The sequence below is a fragment of the Cygnus olor genome, chromosome 7, assembly GCF_009769625.2.
Source record: "Cygnus olor isolate bCygOlo1 chromosome 7, bCygOlo1.pri.v2, whole genome shotgun sequence".
NCBI lineage: Eukaryota > Metazoa > Chordata > Aves > Anseriformes > Anatidae > Cygnus > Cygnus olor.
Window position 1 is genome coordinate 90,454 of NC_049175.1, and position 22,764 is coordinate 113,217.

At 42.4% G+C, this 22,764-nt stretch overlaps 2 protein-coding genes and 1 long non-coding RNA gene across 6 annotated transcripts in view; 2 read left to right on the forward strand and 1 right to left on the reverse strand.

Annotated features, from left to right (window-relative positions):
* On the reverse strand, nt 1-21,138 carry LOC121073464. 3 transcript variants are annotated; one of them, XR_005821732.1, is made up of 3 exons: nt 17,902-18,039; nt 15,163-16,753; nt 1-1,709 (listed from the first exon to the last, which is right to left on the reverse strand). It is a non-coding gene; the product is annotated as an uncharacterized LOC121073464 (long non-coding RNA). The 3 variants fall into 3 exon arrangements; XR_005821733.1 differs by lacking the exon at nt 1-1,709 and adding an exon at nt 18,415-21,138 and having other exon boundaries at nt 11,628-16,753; nt 17,902-17,961; XR_005821731.1 differs by lacking the exon at nt 1-1,709 and having other exon boundaries at nt 11,628-16,753.
* Nucleotides 6,860-11,593, forward strand: EIF3F (eukaryotic translation initiation factor 3 subunit F). The gene is made up of 8 exons (XM_040564353.1): nt 6,860-7,178; nt 7,266-7,336; nt 7,426-7,505; nt 8,591-8,728; nt 9,784-9,875; nt 10,069-10,205; nt 10,340-10,453; nt 11,208-11,593. Exons 1-8 carry the CDS (start codon nt 6,887-6,889, stop codon nt 11,283-11,285), a joined length of 1,002 nt encoding a protein of 333 aa, XP_040420287.1. The 5' UTR covers nt 6,860-6,886; the 3' UTR covers nt 11,286-11,593.
* Nucleotides 18,061-22,764, forward strand: part of ANXA7 (annexin A7) — a 20,509-nt gene continuing 15,805 nt past the window's right edge. Inside the window, exons 1-3 of one of the 2 annotated variants that reach the window (XM_040564350.1) lie at nt 18,078-18,165; nt 18,953-19,002; nt 22,143-22,197. In XM_040564350.1, the coding sequence (XP_040420284.1) occupies nt 18,962-19,002; nt 22,143-22,197 (96 nt within the window). In that variant the 5' untranslated portion in view covers nt 18,078-18,165; nt 18,953-18,961. Of the gene's footprint in view, nt 18,166-18,952; nt 19,003-22,142; nt 22,198-22,764 lie in introns of both variants that reach the window. The other variant, XM_040564351.1, reaches the window with a different exon arrangement.

Consider the following 22,764-nt stretch of genomic DNA (forward strand, 5'->3'; position numbering starts at 1 on the left):
TTATATGAAGGTGCTTTATTAGGCGCCGGAAGTTAGGGGCATGCCTGCCCAAATCTAACTTCGTCCGATTTGTTCACTCAGTTCTCTTTTATCTCCTAAAATATTACATATGCATTACGTTTCACAACACATCTGTGCATATTCATTTCCTAGCTCCGCCTAGCCCCGCTTCGTATGCTAATTATCTTATCAGTCCTTCTGCACTTGCGTATTACTCTCTGGTGGTCATCCGGGTGGTCGTCGGGATGAAGTAAGATGTCTTCATCAGAGCTGAACTTTTTAACCTTTTTTTCTTGCACATGCTCTCTGAGCCCTTGATCTCAGTCCAAACCGCAAAGTTGGTTTGATCCAGTTCCCAGGGTCCAAGAGGCCCCAGTTATCTAGATGTCTTGCAAATTGAGCATTCTTTTAGTCCTCCTTACTCCTCATCATGAATCCGTGCATTCTCCCATGCTATCCTTGCACATATATTTTGTATCTTCCAAGCGCAGCCCCGGAACAGTACGTCGCAAATGTAACACATATTAAGCAATATTGTATTATTTCATCTTCTATTACCAACAACATTACATTTCACTCTATTTGGCTGTCAGTAGGTACGCAAGGACACAGCACTACTCTGTGCCTACTCACTACACTTTCAAGCCAAGCACAGTAGCACCAAGTTAGCAGACGAAGGGGCACTGTGTTAAAGGCTGCCTGCCTCACGCAGGGCGATTACACTGCGAGGACGGTAGCACTGCCACACTTCTGCCCCGCGATACACAGGAAAAAAAGAAAAGCCAGGAGTAACATCTAGGTTTTCTTTGCTTCTCACTGCATGGGGTAGGCAGGAGGAATGTAATGTCACATCATGACACGAGTTTGATCTTGCAAAGCAGTGTGTGTAACTGCCTTGTGAGGTCAGTGCAAGCACATTCCTTCTTAGTTTTAAGCCCGAGCAGTAGATAGCATGCCTCTGACCTGAAACCTGACTCTGAGCATGATTTCAGTCAAAGCAGAAACTAATCACAGTCATAGATCATCCAGATGCTGGAATGTCCTGAAGCAGCTGGAGAGTCTGTGTTTTCACCGACGGCCCCAAATACCTTTCATTACCATATATTTCAGTTAAATTGGGGATTGTACAGCACGTCTCAGGCTTGCACCACTGTCATCCATACATACGGTTCCATGTGCCATGTGTTTCTGTGAAATGCCACAGAAGCGTTATTTCACCTCAGTTAATTCTACCTCATTGATCCTACCTTAATTTTATAAACTGAAGTAAGAAACTGGCATGCCACAGAAATGTCTACAATAAATATCAGTGGCAAAAGTGTCCTTCACAGACTTCTACTCAGGCAACTTGCTTCAAACCAGGCCGAGTTAAGTCACTAATTAATCAGAGTTAAGTGATTACAAAGGCAGTGGTTTGGGTGTCTGCGGATGACAAAACAGCACCTGATAGCAATGATGGGCACAGCCAGCTGCCAGCAGGGTGCAGGGGTGCATCACGGAGCCTCACCTTCCCCAAATCCGAGCTCCTCTTCCCTGCCCCCTGCACACGTACAAAGATGGGCAATCCTTGTTGCATCTCCGCGCTTCCCTCCTGGCACTTCTCCTGCATTCTCAAAAGCAAAGCCTGCGCAGCAGCGTGCATGGCAAGGCCTGCTCCTGGTGCCTTTCCTTCAGTGGATCTGAAGCACTCATGGTGGTCTGTACAGTGCCTAAAATAAGAAAAGTGCCTCACATGTAACTGCTCCGAAAAGCTGGAGTCTGCTCTAGCAACATCTTTCTTTCTGCAAACGTTTGCAACATGTCCGTGCAAGCTGAAGATGTCACTACTGAATAGTTCCGATTTTCCCCAACACACTGGTAGGGCATTTCACTTACAGGGCAATGGCTGCGCAGGGATCGTGCCTTGTTGGCTTCTCCAGTACCGTCTGAGCAGCCTTAGAGCCTGCCGCAGGTGTTTGGACACCCTGCAGCCAGAACAGAGCGCCGGTAAGAGGAGATACAGGACTGCCCTTTTAGGCACCTTGATTTAATGCTCAGCGAATTATACGATCTTGGCCAGGACATGAAAACAGCAAGGACCCTCCATTTAAGGGTATTTCAGAGCATTTGCAATAGCAGCTAACACAGCTAAGGATAAGTGTAGTGATAAACACACATTAGAGATACAGTACAAAATACAGCACAGTTATTCAAGATATGATATATTTGATGACAAAGTTTGAGAACTGTTCTCTAAATTATTCAAGGAATACATTTGATTGTGCAAAATTACTCTTTAATCTTTTCCCTATTCTGTATTTAAGTCCTAGGTATACTGTAACTCCAGAAAAAAAACAAGGATGCAGAACCCCCTAAACCTGCAAACTTAGCTCATGTTCTCTGGACAAGGGAGTAATATCCTACATCCCATTTCAGTGCCTTGAAACAGCTCAGAATTTTTTATTTTTTGCATTTAACAATTTCTCCTCCATTCAGCAAAGCAGTCTATGGTATGTTTTTTCTGATACAAAAGAGATGTAAATATAACAAAGAAATAAATTAATTTTTCAAAATTTATCTTTGGCAGTTATTCTGAAATGTCCTCCTCTGTGTAGAAAATGAGAAGTTTATAATCATTTACTGGGATTTAGTATCAACTTTTCTTGCTCACTTATCAGAAGGTACTCCATTTTCTTGGAATTTTCTATTACCTCACACTTTAGGTAAATAAAGATTTCTCTTGTCCATATATCCATCTGTCTCTCCTTTATAAACATTAAATTTTGTCATTTCTTATTTAATTGCAACCTTTTTTATTAATTCTCCAGTTTTTCACTAACAAAAACATTTTCATTCTAATTTTCTCCACTTTTTTACATTTTTATTCAGTTAATTCTTTTATTTTTCTCAGTATATTTCTGGTCTTCCCCCCACTTCCTTCTCCTTTCATTTCTGGGTTGTTCCTCCAGACACAGAGCATTTACCCTGCATGTCAGAATTTAATGTGCTACAATGTGCCACTTCTTTTCTCCTGGGTAACAGGCTATCCTTCCTGGTGTAAAAATAAATAAATAAACAAAAAACAAGAACACAAAACAAACAAACAAAACTCCAAAACCCACTCTATTTTCAGGAAAAGCCTGCTCCAAGTTATTTCTGATATATTCTCACTGATATCTGAGGGGGTTACTGTGCAGCCTCTTCATGTTGGAAATTAGGAGAAATTTCTTCTTATAAAGAATGGTTTGGCATTGGAACAGGTTGCCCAGGGAGGTGGTGGAGTCACTGTCCCTGGGGGTGTTTAAGGAAAGGTTGGACATGGCACTTAGGGACATGGTGTAGTGGGTGACATTGGTGGTAGGGGGACGGTTGAACCAGATGATCTTGGAGTTCTTTTCCAACCTTCATGTTATTTTTTTTTTTGTTAGCTCCTGCATTGGTCATCAGAAGCAAAGGATCTAGTACATACAAGAATAATGAACAGCTACATAAATGGTTTGGAGACACACTTCTACAATTTAAAAATGTCAACATTTGCCTGAGCCAATTATGTCATGCCACTGGGGGTTTGCTAATGCTTGGGTTTCTGTTTTTTTTTGTTTGTTTGTTTGCTTTGTTTTTTAATTTCCACCTACATCCTTTGTTCAATATGTGTCTTTATTTTTCCACCTTCAACGGCTTTAAAACTCTAACTACAAAAGTATCTGTTACATCCTACATATGCCAGCTTGTGTACATTTCTCTCAGTTACTCTTCACTGCCAGTTATTCTGTGAAGTTACTTCTGTTTTAGCTTGGATTTCTGTATTTCTGCATAGTGACTAACAAGCACACAGCAGTCTCCAGTGTGCTATTTTTGAACACCTGGTGATAGCGTTCATTATCACTCTAACTTTACACAACGAATATTCTTATACCAGTGTGGTATGCAACTAACAGTACACCTCACTATTTTTTGGTAGTATTTGGGTTTTCACTCTAGCATTACCTCAGTAGTCCCCTGTTCTCTTCTCTGATAATTAAGGCAGCCCTATAAAACATTATGCAAATGTGGGGAAGGGCTTGAATTCCTCTTGCTAACACAAAAATGAATCAGCTGACCCATTACACTGGGAATTAGGCTGCTGCCAACAACCACCTTTCATCTACTAGCAATCCCAAATGCACACGAAGCAGGTGAGTAAGACGCTCCATTAAGACTAAACAAGAAAACTACTACCTTTTTTTAATTAAACAAACAAACAAACAAACACAGGGGCCGCTGCTCATCACTACTTCCTATACAGAAGGAAGCCTGGACAGATGGTAGAACATTTGGGTCCTGAAAAACACAGATAACTGAGAGACAACAAAAGAGGGTCCACTTGACTGTGAGTGAAGGTGAAGGGAGAGCTCTGTGAGCACAGCAAAGGATGGAGACACAGACTTGAAATCCCAAGCAGGAAAACTGACCTCCCTCCTTTGACCCCAAAGTGATTCAGAAAATGAGATTTGATATTATTTTTTTTCCAGAATAAGAATGATTACATGAAATGTATGTCAAGCTCAGCGACAGACTTTTCTCTTGGCAGAAATAACAGAAAGGCTCTCCTAACAGACACTCCTTCTTAGACACAACAGAAAAATATTCTTTTAATAATGGAATAAAAGCATCATATCTAATCCTACGAAGCTAACCAGATAAAACTATGCCCTGAAATGAGAAATCAAATAAATTATAAATATTTTATTTTACCTGTAACACAATATAAGATTTTTTTTTCTTTGGTGCAAGAGATGCTGCTGCTTCCAGTAATACAAGCAAGATAGCCACTGATATAGAAATTACATATCATCTGTGAAAATGCAGCTGACGTGACAGCATATGCAATAATCATGTCTCAGTCACATAAGGACTGTGAAGAGAAATCATTCAAAAGCTAGATAGAAGGTTAATTATATTAATTGTCAAAATCAGATGCAGGGAAACCAAGCAAGAAAAAATGGAAAATCAGAAGGCCCTGTGTTATCACACTGATCCGCTTTCATGTGACAATGTGTCTTCTGTTCTCCTCCAGACAGACAGATTTCATAGTAATGGGGTGGTATACAAACATCTTAATTGCCTCACAGAGATGGACACATGGTTTTCAACAACCGGCACCACAAATATGCATCACTGCCCCCAAACTGTAAACTGATCATTTGCAGAACAATATTAATTATGAAGGTCTCTATTTTTCACCAGTCACTCAGCAAAGAAAAATGGTTTTGTAGCTTGGACACCTTTGCCCCAAGCACTCTCACATGATTGATTTTCTTATCCTTAGATAGATAGATTTATACAAACTTTGTACAAAGCAGGCTCTGCATGACCACAGACCTTTGACTTTTGAGATAAAGGCTACCCATCCTTGCTCACTACACACTCTCTGGCACGCTATCCAGCAGGTTGATGCCAACATATTAAAAGAAGAGTGTCACAGTTGCCAGTTTCAAAGCACAGCTGCAGGTATGTATTAAGTTGCCCAATTTTAAAGGTGGCAATGTGAAGATATAATGTGCGGATGTTAAAGAGCTTGCTTACTTCACATGAACTCTCCGCTGACTATGCAAAATTAAGCACTGAGGCTTAGTTTCATGCAAACAAAATGAGATCAAACAGCTGCTTTCTAACAAGCACGCCTCACACATTAAACTTCTCAATGACGCACCAAAGCTCCTGGAGCAGAAACGTTTTAAAGCCTTATGCAATTTGACCTGGACATACCTATAGAAAATGAAGGGTGCACAGCAAAAGCCTAACAGGAGATCCAGTTTTTACAGGTGCACACACTAGGGAATGCACTTTTAGGAAAAGATAAAAACTGTTCGTGTTTCCAAGCATTTAGTCTCCTTTGTGGCTTTGACAGGTGTTCCACAAATTGCTAGCACATGGGTAGAAAGTATTTTCTTTTTATTCAGCTGCTCTCAATATGCTTCAGTGATCAGGTTGAAGCTGCTTATCATTTGATGGCATTCGTCCCTCAGCTAATGAAGTAAGCTGAAATTGAGAAGACCCAGTCGTGCTCAAGTTGTTTGTGATGTGGATAGGACTTGAAAAGGTAACCCAGCCACAGGGAGCAGCACCTCAGGAGCCCAGGGCTGAAGAGTAGAGGTGCGGTAACCACCACTGCATCCTTCTGTCCGCAGCACCTGGAAAACAGCTCCCTGGAAACATTCTCGGTTATTCAAACCCCCACCTGATGGACCAGTACCAGAGAACTGATGCAGTTTTTGGCTGGCACAGCTTCACCCAACTGAGCATTTTATTTAGGGGCGAGACCACTGGCTCCTTCTGTGCTCCCGTACGTGTGCAGGAGCACCAACACCCTCGAGTAAAAGAACTGCTAGAGGCGAAAAGCAAACGTTGCAGGCACCTGCTGTTTTCAAAGTTTGCCAAAGCGACGTTGGAAGCTGTGGGGGGAACGCTTTGAACTAGGCCGAGCAGACGCACACGCGCCAAGCGCAGCTTTAGGGTAAGGACGGGGAAGGTGAAGTGGCGGTGTGAAGGCGGCACCCCCTACCCTCCAGCGGCCACTGCACACTCGTGCAGCGCCCTCCGGGCTGCTTAGCCTGACGGACAGGAGTTAAGAGCGCCGCCGCCCAATGAGAGAGCTGAGGGACACGGAGGAGGTGCGCGCGAGGGCCCAATCAAGGAAGCTTCTGGCGCCGAGAGGGCGGGACCAAGGTTAAGCTCCAGCCGCAGCACCGTGCTCTGCCCCAGTCGCAGCACCATCCGTCACCCCTCCCCGCGGATTGGCTGACGGCTGCCAGGCGGTCCTTAGCGCACCCCTTTCCCCAATAGAACCACTGCGCTTCGTGACAGGCATCCCGCTCAGCCAATCATTATCGCCGCTGCCCCTCCTACCCTCTCTCTCTTTCGCAAAATGGCGGCTCCGGCTCCCCCTGTGGCTGCGGCGCCTTCCGCCGCACCCCCGGCTCCCAGCCCGCCGGCGGCACCCCCTACAGCGGCAGCGGCCGCGCCCCCTCCGCCCCCCGCCGCCGCCACCGCCCCGCCTGCACCGGCACCGCAGCCCGCCCCGCCGCTCTCCGCGGCGCTCTCGGGCCCCTTCCCCGGCGGCCGCGTGGTGCGGCTGCACCCGGTGGTGCTCGCCTCCATCGTGGACAGCTTTGAGCGGCGCAACGAGGGCGCGGCGCGGGTCATTGGCACGCTGCTGGGTGAGGGCCGGGAGAGGGAGCGGGGGAGGGCGGGTGGGCGGCCGCGGATCCCCTCAGCCCCCGTTAAGCGCGCTGCTCTCCCCGCAGGGACCGTGGACAAGCACTCGGTGGAGGTCACTAACTGCTTCTCCGTGCCGCACAACGAGTCCGAGGATGAGGTACGGCGGGGCGGCGGCGCCGGGCGGTGCTGCCCCTGTGCCCTCCGCATTCCCGCAGCCGGCTGACTCGGTTGTATCCCGCTTCGCAGGTGGCGGTTGATATGGAGTTCGCCAAAAACATGTACGAGCTGCACAAGAAGGTCTCGCCCAGCGAGATCATCCTGGGCTGGTAAGTTCTGTGAGAGTTGTGTGGGTCCCCAATACTACACAAATTACATCGTTCCTCTCGTCATAGGCTGAGAAGCAGAAGCACCTATGCTCGTGACAGTAAGGTCTTGCAGCTCTCATTAGACAGCCAGCTGTAAAAGTGCTGTAACTTAGAATAGGAGGACACGCAACTGGGGTCTTGGAGGGTTTGGTTTTGCTTAGGTCTAGAAAAAGCATCACAAAAGTGAGCGAGAGAATGCTTGTGTGGATCTGCTAGAGCCTAGCCACTTGTAATGCAACCTGTACCATGGGAGATGACTGGTTAGAATGAAGGGAGGGAGAACATAAAAGAGTAGCTTCAAGTTTAGCTTCAAAGGCCTCATGAGGAGTGAGTGATGTTACCTTGAGCACGCGGATGCTCTCAGAGAAAAGGTGGAAGTACTTGGTGATGCCAAGCAAGATCAGTAGAGTGTAATAGGAACAGAACCTGTGTGTGTCTGTGGATAGCTTCGTTAGTCTTTTCATGTCTTCTCTGATGCTACAAAATAGTTTAACCCTGTTCCTGTGGAGCAAAACCCTGCAAGCACAGAATTCCTACCTTCCTCAGCAACAATCCTCAGTGGCATGGCAAAGTGCACTTCTAATGACAGGAGTTTTCTTGTGTATGTGGGAAGCTAATTGCAGAGCAGCTGAAGGAGCTAGATTAACAAGTCTTGCCTCCTGAACAGAGATGTGTGATTTGTTTAAGATCTACTTGGGTGGTCCAAATTTGCTTGGCATGCTTCTGTTTGCAAGGAAATAAAGATTTGGTCCAGAGCATAGTGACCAATAACTGACTCTTAGTGTCTGATGGCAACTGGACTCTTTGTGGATGGTACTACAACGGCCCTTTGCATATTTTGGGCATGTGTGTGCTCAGCCTGAATCCTACAATTCTAGGACAGCTGGCCATAAAGTTACAAATTCCTTAGTTAAAACATTTGTATTTACTATACTCTGCAGCTCAGTGTTTGGAAATTAGGCTTTTAGGATACAAAGCTGTTAAATACCAAATGCTGGGCACCTAAATGTTAGAAGAATGGTTCTTCAATATTTGCTTTTTTGAAGGTATGCAACAGGTCACGACATCACAGAACATTCTGTCCTGATCCACGAGTATTACAGCCGGGAAGCGCACAATCCAATCCACCTGACTGTGGACACAAGTCTTCAGAATTCACGCATGAGCATTAAAGCCTATGTCAGGTACTCTGGGAAGGGGCTGTCTGAATTACCAAGAAAGACCATATGAGGATAACGGGAAATGTAGTGGGCTGCAGTGTCCTATTTTGGACAATATTGTGCAGTAGTTGAACCATAACTGAGCCAGAGATCATAGCTTTCTTCCCACTGAAATGTCTTGACCACTGTATATACGTTGAAAGACTTAAACTTTCATAAGGTGATTCCTCGTTGTGGGTGGAGAACTGTGTATTAACAGTGTTCTGAACATATTCATGGCTCTTCACAGAATTCATATAGCTAGCATTAATGTTAACGTAATTAACTTCCATAATACTCTCTGAATGCTAGCCTTTACTCACTGAGCCTTACTGCTCAGCAGTCAAAGTTCTAGTGCACTCAGAACATGATTGAAAGAGCATCTTATTGATGAGTCTTTATTCCCCTCATCCCCTTCCATTGTCAATTATCAACTGATAATAGAGATTAGATTCTAAGAAATTAAACTATTCCACCTCACTGTTCTTCTCCATACTTGCTGAAGAACTCTCCTCCTTCCAAAATAAAACCCCAGCCTTCCTTGTAGCAGAAATCATTCTGCTTCCTGCCTGTGCATCTTCAAAAAGGAAGCTGTTCCATGACATCTTTCATACTGAAAGCATAAATGAACTTCAGATATTCTCAATAATAATAGATGGTTTTGTTCTTGAATTTTTGTCCTATTTTTGTTTGTCTCTTAAGTGATTTCTCAAAGAGCATGGAGTATTCCAGGATAGGAAAAATAAGCGCTCTACAAGCCAGAAGAAACTGTGGCTAAGACAGTACTTAACACTTCATGTTGTCATATCGACAAATGCTAGACCAGCTAGGAATATTCTTAGATGAAAATGAGCAGTTAATAATATGCCTGTATTGATTTTCTGTCCTCACTCATTCTGGGTCTTCATATTGCTGATTTTAGTGAGAATGAGTAACCGACACTTGCTCAGACATCAGTGCTAATAGAGATCACTGAGATGGAAATGTATTATTTCCTTTCTTTCATATGTCAATACTGAAAACTTTTTCTTTTCCCCTAGTGCCCCGATGGGAGTCCCTGGTAAAACTATGGGCGTGATGTTCACACCTCTAACAGTGAAGTATGTTTATTATGATACAGAGCGGATAGGAGGTGAATGTTTTCTTCATATTTTGGTTCTAACCATTGTTGTGACACTTATCAATTTTTTTTTTTAATTCTGATAAAACTGTCATTCTACAGGGAATTAAACTGTCTTGCTGAGACATCTGAAATTTTGCAACAGGTTAAGGATTTAAGTTGTCCTCTATGGCGTTCAGTTTTCTGATCATTCTTTTGCTTTCAGTGGATCTTATCATGAAGACTTGTTTTAGCCCTAATCGAGTGATTGGCTTGTCCAGTGACTTACAACAGGTGGGGTCAGCCTCAGCCAGGATTCAGGATACCCTGACTATGGTGCTGCAGTATGCAGAGGATGTATTGGTAAGGCTAACTATTAATGAGACAGCAGATAAGTTTGATATAAGATTACACATGTTCTTTCCTTTTTGATGTTTTCTTTCTGGATCATAAACTCACAGAGTTTTACTCATGCTAAGTATGTTTCTTATTCATAGTCCGGCAAAGTGGCTGCTGACAACACCGTTGGGCGTTTCCTGATGGATCTTATTAACCAGGTGCCAAAGATTTCACCAGAAGACTTTGAGACAATGTTGAACAGCAACATTAATGTAAGTTCGTTGTCTTATTTTTTCAGTGTATTGCCAGTAATTTTGAAAATCTGTCCTACAGACACAAATTTGTCTATGATCAAAACTACTCTTTCATACCAACATGTTCATAGAAAATACAGCCCTTTCTCATCTCTAATTTGATGTTTTAAAAGCTGAAGGTGGATAAAGGAGCTCATCATAATTTAAAGACAACTGAAAATGAGAGAATTAATTTAAAAGCACTTATGAATTATGCAAGTAATCTGAAAGGCAGCTCTGATTGTTTTTTTAGAGTGGCTGGAAAATATGAATTACCAAGCTTAATGCATTATAGATTTCAAGGATAATTGTTGATTTGCCACCTTTCTTTGCCTGAGCTGAAGTTCTTGTCTCATTACATGACACTTAAAGCATGAGCAAGGTTTTAGTGCGCTACCTCATTTCTGTCACAGATTTTTAGAAAGCTAAGTTTCTGAATCTGTTGTTCACCCATAGTCTGCAAGACCAGAAATAATTTTTAATTTTGCTTATACCCTTTGACTCGCCTGGTTAACTCAGAGTTAAACTTTCACAAGTAGTGTCTCATGTTCCAGGAATACCAAAACCTCCTTTCTGTGAGGGAAGCATTCCTCAGGGCAGGACATTCAAGATAGCTATAGTTCCAGTAGCTGATTTTACACTGCTTTACAGCTGTTAAAAATTCACATCTCCATAATAGGCTATAAGCAATGATCAGAAATATTAACAAAGATTTTCTTTCCCTTCCTCTCAGGACCTGCTGATGGTAACCTACTTGGCAAACCTCACACAGTCACAGATTGCTCTTAATGAAAAACTTCTGAGTTTATAAAGAAACTTCTGCCACTCGACCCTTCTTCAAAAAGCATCAAGAATGAGCAGATTACCACTTCTGTGGTGATACAAATTGCTTTGGACCATAACTTACCTAGATGACTTGGTTTACATCTTAATTTCTACTTCCCTGAAAAATCCCTAACACAGTGCAGGTAATGAATGGGAACTCATGCAGATTGGATGAACCCACTATCTTAAAATGGAGTAAGTGAATCTCTTGTCTTCTGGGTTTATTTACTTGTATTACAAAATACAGCTTTATTGTAAGAATTTGAAATAAAAGTTCAATTTTTTTGGCAAGAATACCTTCTGTCCAGAAAAAAAGCTCTCTTTTTTCGTATAATGAATCCCCTTTCGGAGGAAGGAGGGGATAACATGGTATCAGAAATGCAAACTAGAGTGGATGCAAGTCATCTCAAATTCTGCAGCTTTCTTGTGTTTTCCCCCTAACTAATAAAGCACCCAGGGAGGTGTCTTGCACTGCACATAATATACTTTTCCAGAGGGACTACAGAATGGTCACTGGCTTATAAATAGTGCTATGTATATGGCCTTCATTGGTGGGGTATGAGACACCAAATTCAGTTTACATTGTTCTATTATTTCTATGCATATTTGATCCTTCGGAAAAGGAAATAAAGTATAACGGAATTACACCCTCATAAAGTAGGGGTTCAGAGAATTAAACTAGCAACTAAGTTCATAGGGCTAGAAAACCCTACAAACCATTGCTACTGGAGTTTCCTTGTTTGCAAAAGAAAAGCCCAGCAATATACTTCAGTGAATTTCTGAGATTAAAAATTGGATGTCATCAAATAGGAATTCCCTGTTCCCTGATCCTGTAGTGCTGGGTCAGAAACTTCCTATTTTTCCCCTGAACCTATTTCACCTGGAATTAATTTTAGCAGAAGGAAAGCCATTCTGAATTGTAACTTTTTACAATTTCAGCTAATACATTACCTTTGGTAGTCTGTTCAACTGTATTGCAGTGGATTCACCTAATACAGTAGAAGTACCCCTCTTCTACAACATACCTGTTCATGCTTATGTACTAATGACTATTTCTGATGCATTTGCACACATCTGTTTTGAGAAATTAATTAGAAACATCATGGAGAAGCCTGCAAAGCCAGTGTTCACCTCAAATACCTTTGTGCAAAATTTGCCACATTAATCGAAGAGTGAGAAACCCATTAAAAAATCTATAAATCCTGTTCTAGTTGTTCCTATCTGGGGAATTCCCTGAGTGGTTCAGTGCTAAATTCTAAGATCTAATTGCAAGGGCAAGGCGCCTGAAAACTGAAAGCATAGCAAAGATTTCACCTCTTTTCAAAGTGAGCATTAAATGTGTTAAAACTTGCCTCATTTTTACTAGTCTCACTAATGTTTTTTTCCCGTTCTCTTCTTTAAACTTAATATTCAATCTTTGGCCACTTATACGCATTTTTCAGGTCACAGTGTTCTTTTTAAAATAAGCCTTGAAATAGATGGAGGAAAAGAATGAGCAGCAAAGCTGGATAGGTCTTTCGTAACTACTGCAATAAGCAGAGGAAAAAAAGCATATTATTTCTCTGATCTCTCCCCTTTGTAGTAAACTCTTGTCATTCTCTGTTAGGAAAATTAACATGTAAGAAGAAAGATTCAGAGTTGAAAGTTTTCACGTTGAATGGCTATTCTGTTTAGTCAACAGCTGTGGACAAAATGCAAACTTCTAAGAAGAAAGATCAATTTGTGATCATTACTATAGAAAAGGTATTGTGGAATTTGCCACAGTCCTTACGTGTACCTGAAGATGAATGATGATGCATTACAAGGGATTGAGGCTGTGTCTTCCTGTGTGGAATGATGCACTGCAAAGCAGGGGTGTCAGAAGAGCCCACAATCTGTATGTTCAGTTGTATGCTAGACATCACAGCGACAAATACATAGAATTGGGGCAGAAAAGCAGTTGCCATCTTAAAAATGCTACATTTGATTCCATCCATTCTGTTACTGGGTGAGTGGTGTATTGTGAACCTTGCTTTGACTGCGGAATTTTCAAATTTCAGTGGCCACTCTTGTGAAGGATGACATTGCAAGCACATTGTAATGCATCATTTTGCTTGATTGTAAATCCTGTGCTGTGTCATTATTACTTAGGAAGCTGAAGAAAGAGGCATTGCCTTCTCTGAAGTTCGAAAATCTAGGCAGGAAATCCTAAAGGTCTTCTGTTGCTCCACTGTAGGGAATTTCATATCTGAAAACCTGAAATTGCACAAGTAATCTGGTGGAAAAAGCTTGGGAGTCAAGCAACATCAAGGATTTCAAGCTCTAATTTGCTATTATTTGTAAATCACTGAGTTCTTGGATCTATTAGGGGGATTTTTTCCTTTTCTGTTTAGGATGCATTGCTCCAAATAGCTTTGACAAAGCTATTGTTAATATTTTTTATTTTTTTTTATTTTTATTGTTAATTATTTGTTGTCTTTTCAGTGAGCATGGTAACCTCTGATAACTTGCAGTTTAATTAGCATACAGACATTATACTTTTTTTCTGACATCTTCTTAGTATAAGCCTGTGCTTGTTTGCGTTTTTGAGCAAGTGAATGTAAAATCCACAAGCACATGAAGGTACTCTGTGTTGCTTACCAAAATCAATACTTGCTGGATGAATTCTAATAGAAATGCCTTATTAAAACCACAATACTTCTTAAATGATTACAGTTTCAGCAGTAGAAACAAAAGTTGTATACCACAATGGGAATTGCAGATGCATGATGGTAATTAGCTTCCTTGTGTGCTCTGTTGTGCTGCAAGGCTTGCAGATGATAATTGGATGATTCTTCATGAGAAGTTTGTGGATAGGCAGTATGCAACAGTCAGGTTTCCTATGACATCTGTAAAGTACTTAGGATTGATGATGCGCAGAACAGTTATAGTAATGATGACTGTAGGATTAGACTAAGATCTAAAGTAAGTCCTTGCAAACTGCTTTGTGCTGGCTAAACTAAAAAGCAATTACAGTCTGACATCGTAAATTCATGTGATGGAAGAAAAAGGTTAATACGATGCATTTCTCCGAACAGAGAAAGAAGTTTGTGTTGCTAGTTGTGGTATGTTTAACAGCCACTACTTCATTGTTGCCATGTTCTCTGGTTCCCTGTATCCACTAGCTTTACTTTAGAGGGAGTTTCCTGAATCATGAATTCGGTTCTTTCCTGTTTTGACCAACCATATCTTAAAATCTGTTTTAAATACACCTAAATACCCTTTGTCCTTATTAAATTTCACTTCATGTTCTTCCTGGTATTTATACATCATCTGTTATAGATAGTCATCATGCAGCAGTCTTCATTTTGCTACACTAAACATATTAAGCTGCATCTCCTCTCTTCTCCTGCCCTATTTATGCTTTGTTCACTTAGCTGCTCATTTTAAACTTAATTTCAGTCTTTCTTTTTGGTAAAGACCATACCTGTATCAGTGTATAGATCAATGGATGTAAGAATATATTAGTACTTCCCTGTTAGAAATTCCTTGTTTTCCTCTTGGTGTCTGTCATCTTCAATGGCTGAGCACCACCCTAATCCTTTCACTGCTGTCACTTGCAGTTGACCTCCAAATTACCATGGAAATTATTAATTTAAATGCATGACCTGGCATTACAGCAGTTCTTAATTAGCAAATCTAGATGTTATAATGATCCCCATACTTATTCTGGTTTGGATTATTCTCAATATTGGTGACACTTCAGTTTCATCAGCAGGTACCATTAGCTTGTTCCTAACTTTTGAGAATTTCTGTGCTCATTTTAAGAGAAAACTTGGAATTGATCCCAGACCAACTTAGCAGAATTCAACAAATTCCTTTTTCAATATGGCCTTTGTGCTTACTTTCAAATTCTTCCTCCTTGGTCATGCTAATTTCTGTCTTCTCTAGTTTAATTATGGGTTCTTCTTGTCAAGTCCAAGCGACTTATACTGAATTCCTCAATCAGAATAAACGTTGTGTCAGCCTGATCCAGTACGTCCAGTGATTCATCTTTAACATGAACATCTTTGTGTTTGGTTGTAAGCCTTGGAAAGCGGAGATAAGAGTAAGCATTCTATGTTGTTGAGAGTAACAAAACTTGTAATCTGCAATTTGGTATTTAAAAAAATATCCTTGCTGCCAGAATCACAATTTCATTTGCTGATTATTTCGGTATACTGGGATGAAGGTCACTAACTTTGCATCGTCAGCTGAGTCATTTAAGTTTCTTGGCAAAATACTTCAGTCTGTTGCAAAATTTTGTGAGCCTGTGGATGTATGCCATCTACTTATTAGTAACTAATCTGAAATGAGTGGTTTTAATCATAAGGAGTAAAACATCAGTGGTGAAAATTGTTGGACATGCTGCTATTTCAAGTAATCTAGCAGAACAACCTGCTGTTCTCCTTGCATGCTCTGAGTAAGGATGAAGTGTCTATTTTTAGTGTGGTTCCACCCAGCAGAACAGGAGACCCTGACGGCAGTTGTAATGTTTGCATGAAACGCTGATGTTTGGACTACAGTGGGTGGAGTCCTAACATGACTCACTGGGTAGTGACTCTCATTTCAGCAAACCAAACATTTTCTGGAGTGAACTGTACTTGCCCTGCTCCCTGTTCACACAGGAGGTTAACTCAACAACTAACTTCAACTATCTGCATTTTAATTACTGCAGTCACAAGGTAGTGTAAGAGGGAAAATATTTTTAGTACTTAACTTAGACTTGGATCACTGCAGTATCCTGTTGGTTTGTTATACTTTGACCCATGGTTCAAAGCTGACCAGATCTTGTTGCTTACTGCAAACTATAGGAAACTTTTTTTCCCCCTTTAAGTGTCCTGACTCAAATATAAGATCAAAAGCAATGCTTTGTATTAAGCATGAAGGGATATTCCAATCAGGATACATACCACAGAGAAGCAGCAATGCATTTAGTGTCCTATGTTACAGACAATAAATTACTTGTGAGGGCGGAAAAAAAAAGTTTTGTTTTGTATGTACTGATAGCACGCAGTACAAGTATATAGTTGAGACAAGTACTTCTGGACCAGAATTCTGTCCAGTATCATGTCTTTGCAGAAGATACAAGGATATTACAAAAGAGATGAGCAAGAGTTTGTCCCCCTATTTTACTGAACTTGATTTTTCTAGAACTGGGAGGTTGTCTTGACTCTATGGGTTTTAAGAAGCGTTCCTAAATGTACAGCTCCAACTGTGGTAACAAGACAATGGAATTCCTTGAATATACAGAGTGAAGTTAGATGACCACAATGGTCCCATTCCAATGCTTTAAAAGTCATTCCATAAATTCCTGTTAACAAATACACACGCAACACGTTGAACATAGATTGGGATTCTTCAAATGTATGCTATTTTGTTTTCTCTCGCTCTTTTCCCACTTGTTTGTAAAAACAGATGGTTCCTTTCTTGAATAGTTCAAATCCAAACAGTCCACTAAATAGAAGAGAGAAAGAATCGTGTTTTATAAGTGTATTTGGTTCCTATGGAAACAGGGATTTTAATATATACCTATTCTGAAAGAAATGAGCTTAACAGAGGTAAAGTATACTACACATCTGCTGGAAGCGTCAGTTGAAAAATGCTGTAAGGATTAAATTCTTAAAGCTGTTCATGATATGTTCTGGACAAACAAGGGAAATAAAAGCCCAATATTGCTGAAGATAGATCATTTATATTAGATTCTTTATATGTTTTTAGGTGCTTTTCACTTGAAGTGGGCAGGCATGGTAAATTATTACCCACCTATTTTCTGCTGCCTGCACTTAACGCTATTTTACAGACAAAGAGAACAGTGGCTTTACTTGGCATCTAGCATTCCAGTGCCACACAAGGTTACAGGATAAGATTGCATTTTAATGGTCTCTAAACTGCTAAGATATGCTAATCATAAAGAGTAGGGAGAAGTTACTTTGAATAATCACAAGTAACCACTGCATAATATCATGGGTGGATCCTTCATAAACTGTACTTTGCTGGTCAGAATGTTTTACAAACAATTAGCCACAGGGTAAAGGCAGGAATATGTGTATGTAGGATTTGTTCTAAATATAATATGAATAAGCATTACAATAGACTTAAAATAGTCACAAAACACTGACTGCACTTCCCACAGCAGTTAGTTGCATACAGGTGATAATAATAAAGATTTCTTTCTGAGAAAGGAGTGTAATAGTCAGGACAGTCCTACCTTTATGGGTAGGACTACCGCCTTGGGACCTAGATCTCGATCTTGAGTAACTATATGGAAAAGAGTAACTCTTCCAGGCCTGATGAAGTCTTTGATATACTTTGCCGTTGTGTTGTTCTGGTGGTCTAGGTGACTTGGCTGACTGACTGCCAGCTACCGGACCAGAGATTTGATCTAAACCCTCATGTATTATTAGCAAACAGACTTATTTCAAAGCCACATGCGCTAGGGTGGAATTTCATGGCACCAGTGCCAAGGGGAAGCCGCTCTGAGGACATCCCCCTGGCTCATCGAGGCGGGTGACTAAGGGCTCAGGTGTGACGGCAACGCCTCCCTCACGCAGCCCCCCCGCAAGGCTCTCTGCGCCCCTGTGGCACAGGTGCCCGCCGCTTACCTCTCCGCCGCTCCGAGGGAGGACGGCACATACCGCGGCCTTTGGTAACACGGGGCACGCCTGCACGGACGGGAATAGGGGTCCTGGGTTCGCAGGGTCGGCACCGCCGGGATTCGCTTGCCCGGGCTGGGGCGCGGCGGCCCTGCCCGCGGGCAGCGGGGCGGGCCCAGTGGCGGGGGCGGAGCGGTCACCGCCTGGCCCCACAGCCTCCATTTTGCGGGGCGGCTGCAGGGCACAGGCTGGCGGCTCCGCGGCTTCTCTCAGGTGAGGCGGGGGGGGGGGAGTTGGGGGGGTGGGACATGGGTAGCTGCCGAGACTCGCGCGTCCTCCGCCCTCAGCAGCCCGGCCCGGCCCCAGGAGGGCTCGGGATCAGTCCCCCGGCCCCGGGGCACGGCCGGGCTGGAGCCCAGGGAGACCCCAGCCTCCGGGGCTCGGCAGGGCAAGGAGCCGGTCCATCTCGCGGAACGGGGACGGGGTCCCGCTCTCAGGAGGAGTAACCAGAGCGACTGAAACCTGCAGCCATGCCTCGCCACGCTTAGGGAGCTGCAGCCCCCCCCGGTGAGAACCCCCAGAGCTCCGTGACCGCCCTCCCCCGAGCGGGCTGCGGCTTCTGGCCCCGCGGACAGGGCGGGGCGGGGCAGGGTAGGGCGGCCCCCAGTGGGTCCTTTAAAGGCGTCGGGGGCGGGTTCGGGGCTGACTGGAGCCCCCTGCCCTGCCCGGCCCGGCCCTGTCCCCTTCCCTCCTGTCCCCACCCTTCTTATCCCAACCCCGGGACCTCCTCCGCCCGCCCGGTGTTGCACAGCCAGAGCCCCCGCCCCGCCAAACGAACCAAAAAGCACAAAAAAATGGGACGCCTGGGGTCGGCTGGGCCTGCAGCTTACAGAGAGCCCCAAAAGGCCTGAGGCGGTCTGGCTGTGCAAGTCATAACGGCCCCTGCTCTGCCCCGGGGCGCTTAGGTGCTGTGAGGAAGGCTGTGAGCTAGGGAAGCAGCTGGCAAAGTTTGTTATTAAGTACTTGGTGTTGTGTAAGGGAATTCATTTATCTCCTCTAGGATGTGTATATGCAGAAAGCTGTTTCAGTAAGTACTGCTGGCTGGTCTCAGTAAGTTCTTCGGAGACTCTAGTACCTGAGGTCTGAGGCGAGTCTCAAACCCCCACTTAGCACTTAAGATTTTATCCAGAATGATCAAGGAAACTGACAAAAACTTAGTTGTTCTTCTGAGTTACAAACACAAAATAAGAAATAGGGATGGGGTCTTGGTAGAAGGGGATGATTAAATGAAATGCTGCCATTCCCAAAAGAATTTGTATCACAAATTATCCAAATCCTAGAAAGGAACAGAAACAGTGAAAGTAGGGAAAGTGTTAAGCAGTTTTACATTGTGCTGTTTGTTATAGGTGTACACAGGTGGTTAATTTGCTAATCAAAAATACCATGCTGGATTGAAAATGAGATGTTGGAAAATGATATCTTAAAAAGTTTTTGCCAGAATATGTTTGATAGCAAATCAAAGTCACAGCTGAAAAATTGAATTAATTCTGAAATAAGTATCAATAAGTCTAAAACCTGGTATGTTTTAATATGGATAAAAGATTATTGGGTCCCATTTACATACAAATTAAACTTTTTACAGCTGTCAAAACAGCTGACCTGCAGTCACCAGCTGTTGATTTTGCATTATGAAAAACACAGAATATAATACAGGGGAAATGATATCGTGCACACCTTCAAGTTTTACAGGCTTTATGTTACTGTCTTGCTAACAGTGTAACTTTAATTGAATTATATGAAGCTAAAAAACAGAAGTTTTTTGGTTTTTGATTTTTAATATTCAGTTTTGCTGACAGTATTTTCCTCTAAGCAAAAAGAGTGTAACTGAAATCCAGAGGAAGTGTTGCTAGTCTTGTTCCTGAATAGAGTTACAGATGGTGTTTAAGTAACAGAAATACCAGAAGAAATGTGTTGTTGAAAGCCAGAATTAAAAGTCAACTCAAATAGCTGTCAGTAATAAGTACTGTACGGGTATTGGTTTAAGGAGTTTCCTCTTAGGGAAACAAATAGCAATTAGTAGTGTTTATGATCAAAGCATAGATTCACAAGTACACCTCATGCCGTTCTTCCCCCCTTTATTTACTTAAAAAGACCCTCTAAAAGATAATCCTACTTCATCAGTAGGAGACTGCATAGTTGTGCTTTTCTACGAGTTTGTTTTGGCTCTTATTTGAACTAACCTGCTCTAAGTTTTAATGTTTTCCACATTAAATCTGAGATATTTCAGGCAGTAAGTTCTTGTGCAATTAATGGTACAATGCAGTAAGAATACTGCTTTCATAACCATTTGTTTTGGCCAACAAATACCTAGAAACATGAATAGTCATTAACTGTATTACATTCGTATTTATATATCCGATTTCCTTTGATTTATGCAGCTAAGATACTACCATATAAACATGCAGGGAGTAACTCCCAGTCCCTGATCAGGGAATCTGACTCATTAGCATTAACAGGATTTTTTCCCCTGCCATTAGATGTTTAGTAGTGTGGCTAATGACCTCGAAACTCCCTGTCCAGCTGGTTGGGGACATGGTCGATGATCTCTGTCCTGTTCTGCTTCTACTTCCCAAGTCCCTCTATTAAAAATGGGACTAAAATAAATAGCTATTACCAGGAAACAGAAATCTGCTACACAGATGAAGTAATGCTGAGGGATTACAAATGATGTGTGGGGGTAATTGGGGAGTATGTTGGAAGCTGAACTCATCCCTGGATGCTTCCTCATTTCAGTGTTTTGTTTGAGCACGAGGGCAATAGTATTTTAAAGTGAGAAACAACAATAATTCCATCAGCATAAAGTATTTGTAGAGAGGCTAAATTCAATCTTTCTGTTCATAAATTCTAAAATAGCAGCTTACTTTATTTTTAAACAATTTAAAAAACCAAAACAGATCCCCTCCCTTCCCAGCCCAAGCAGTTCTTACACACGTGACGATATGCACGGGTCACTGAGGAGCTGCTCTGAAGGTGGGTTTCGTGCTGGGATCTCCCCCTCCAGCAGGTTCCCTGCCTCTTTCCCTCTTCAGCGACCTTTATGCAAGACAGGAATGTCTCACGGAGGCATTTGTTGGCAGAATAGTCAATGAAAGACTAAAAGATTGCATGCTCAAAAACAGGCACCTTTGCAACTTCATCTGTCTGACCTTTTCCTCCCATTTTTTGTCATGGTTTATCTGTAAATTTGTATTATGCTAATAGCTGTTTTTTAAACCTCTTTTCCAACCTTAATGATTCTAAAACATTTACATTATAAACCTCCATTTATAGAGTTTTCTTTCTTATCCTTAAATACTCATTTTAGATTAAAATTTAGATCTTTGCAAACCTTTTTCATGGTGCACTAACCAGCGCCTGGTGCAGTTTAATTTTAAAGGATGTCCCATGTCATCACCACCAGAAAGTCTGAGTCACTATGCTTTACAGGAGTCAGACAAATGTGGAATTTTGAAAGAGACTTAAAGGTCAAAGTAATTGAGTTGTGATTGCTCAACCACCATGGTCCTCCCATGCTTGAGCTTGTATTTAACATGTGCATAATGAAACTGTCCTGCTGTCATACCTGTAACAGCTAGCATAAATTTTTTGTGTGTTATTTTTGGTTTAATCACTTTATTTGATCTTTTAAATCATTGCTCTGTATTTAGCAGTGCATACATAAGAATAGCTAAAAGGAGGTAACAGTTGACCACGTTTCTATCAAATGATCCTTTTCTCTGGGATAGATAAGGACTACTCTCCTCACAAGAACTATTCCTGTGAATGGAGGAGTGCAAGTTGACAGGAGACAAATGCTTGATGCGTTAAGAGAATTGAGACCTACTTTAGCTATACCCTTCTGTCTCTATTCTGGCAAAGGCTCAGCCCCCTTCTGCTGGCACTTCAAGGTCTGAAAGCTCTATTTCAGAATTATTTTGGAGTCAGGTCTCTTACCATGCATCAGTATCTATCTGACCCTAATTAAGGGTAGCAGTTAATTGCAAAGTTGATGATGGTTCTCTTCTGAATCCTGCTTGCTACTGTCATGTGTATGGAAAAAGGAAAGGTTTTGTGGTTTAGTAGCTGACAAGTACTCTTAGCAATACCGAATGCACTAAACATGTTCTTCAAGTGATGTCACAGGTAATTAGCTAGCAAATAGCTACTACAAACTCATCTACAGTGCCTGACAAAATATATTTTTTTTCCAGAATGTCATACCCAGGCTATCCCCCTTCTGGCTACCCTGGTTTCCCTGGCTATCCTGTAAGTATGGCTGGTCAGTACCCCTTCTTACCATGCTCTGTGTGTGTGTAAATAGCAGCTGTTAGTCCATATAAAGTATTTGCTATAGATTATGGTCTTAGTTGTCATCCACATATCCATCCTGAGTGAGACTCTACAGTTGTCTCATATTTATATAACCCAGAAATTTTGGTTTTTTTGACCATGGGGCGCTTTACTCGGCACCTGGCCTGGTGACCGCAGACGGGTCCCTATCTCCAAGGGGAAAATGGATCCTAGCCCAGGAGCTGGCAGGGCTCGTTGAGAGGGCTTTAAACTAGGAAAGAAGGGGGACGGGGCTGAAATAAGTCTTGTTGGAGCTGTACCAGGGGGAACAATGGCAAGGCCGGGGGAGAAGGCAATGGCCCGACTGAAGTGCATCTACACTAATGCACGCAGCATGGGTAACAAACAAGAGGAGCTGGAAGCCATCGTGCAGCAGGAAGGCTATGACTTGGTTGCCATCACGGAAACGTGGTGGGACCACTCTCATGACTGGAGTGCTGCAATGCCTGGCTATAGGCTCTTCAGAAGGGACAGGCAGCACAG

Excerpts from the sequence above, each read along its gene's own strand:
- EIF3F (XM_040564353.1), top strand. The coding sequence starts at position 6,887 with ATGGCGGCTCCGGCTCCCCCTGTGGCTGCGGCGCCTTCCGCCGCACCC. Across the intron at positions 8,729-9,783 it reads AGCATTAAAGCCTATGTCAG|TGCCCCGATGGGAGTCCCTG; the intron begins GTACTCTGGGAA and ends CTTTTCCCCTAG. Across the intron at positions 10,454-11,207 it reads TGTTGAACAGCAACATTAAT|GACCTGCTGATGGTAACCTA; the intron begins GTAAGTTCGTTG and ends CCTTCCTCTCAG.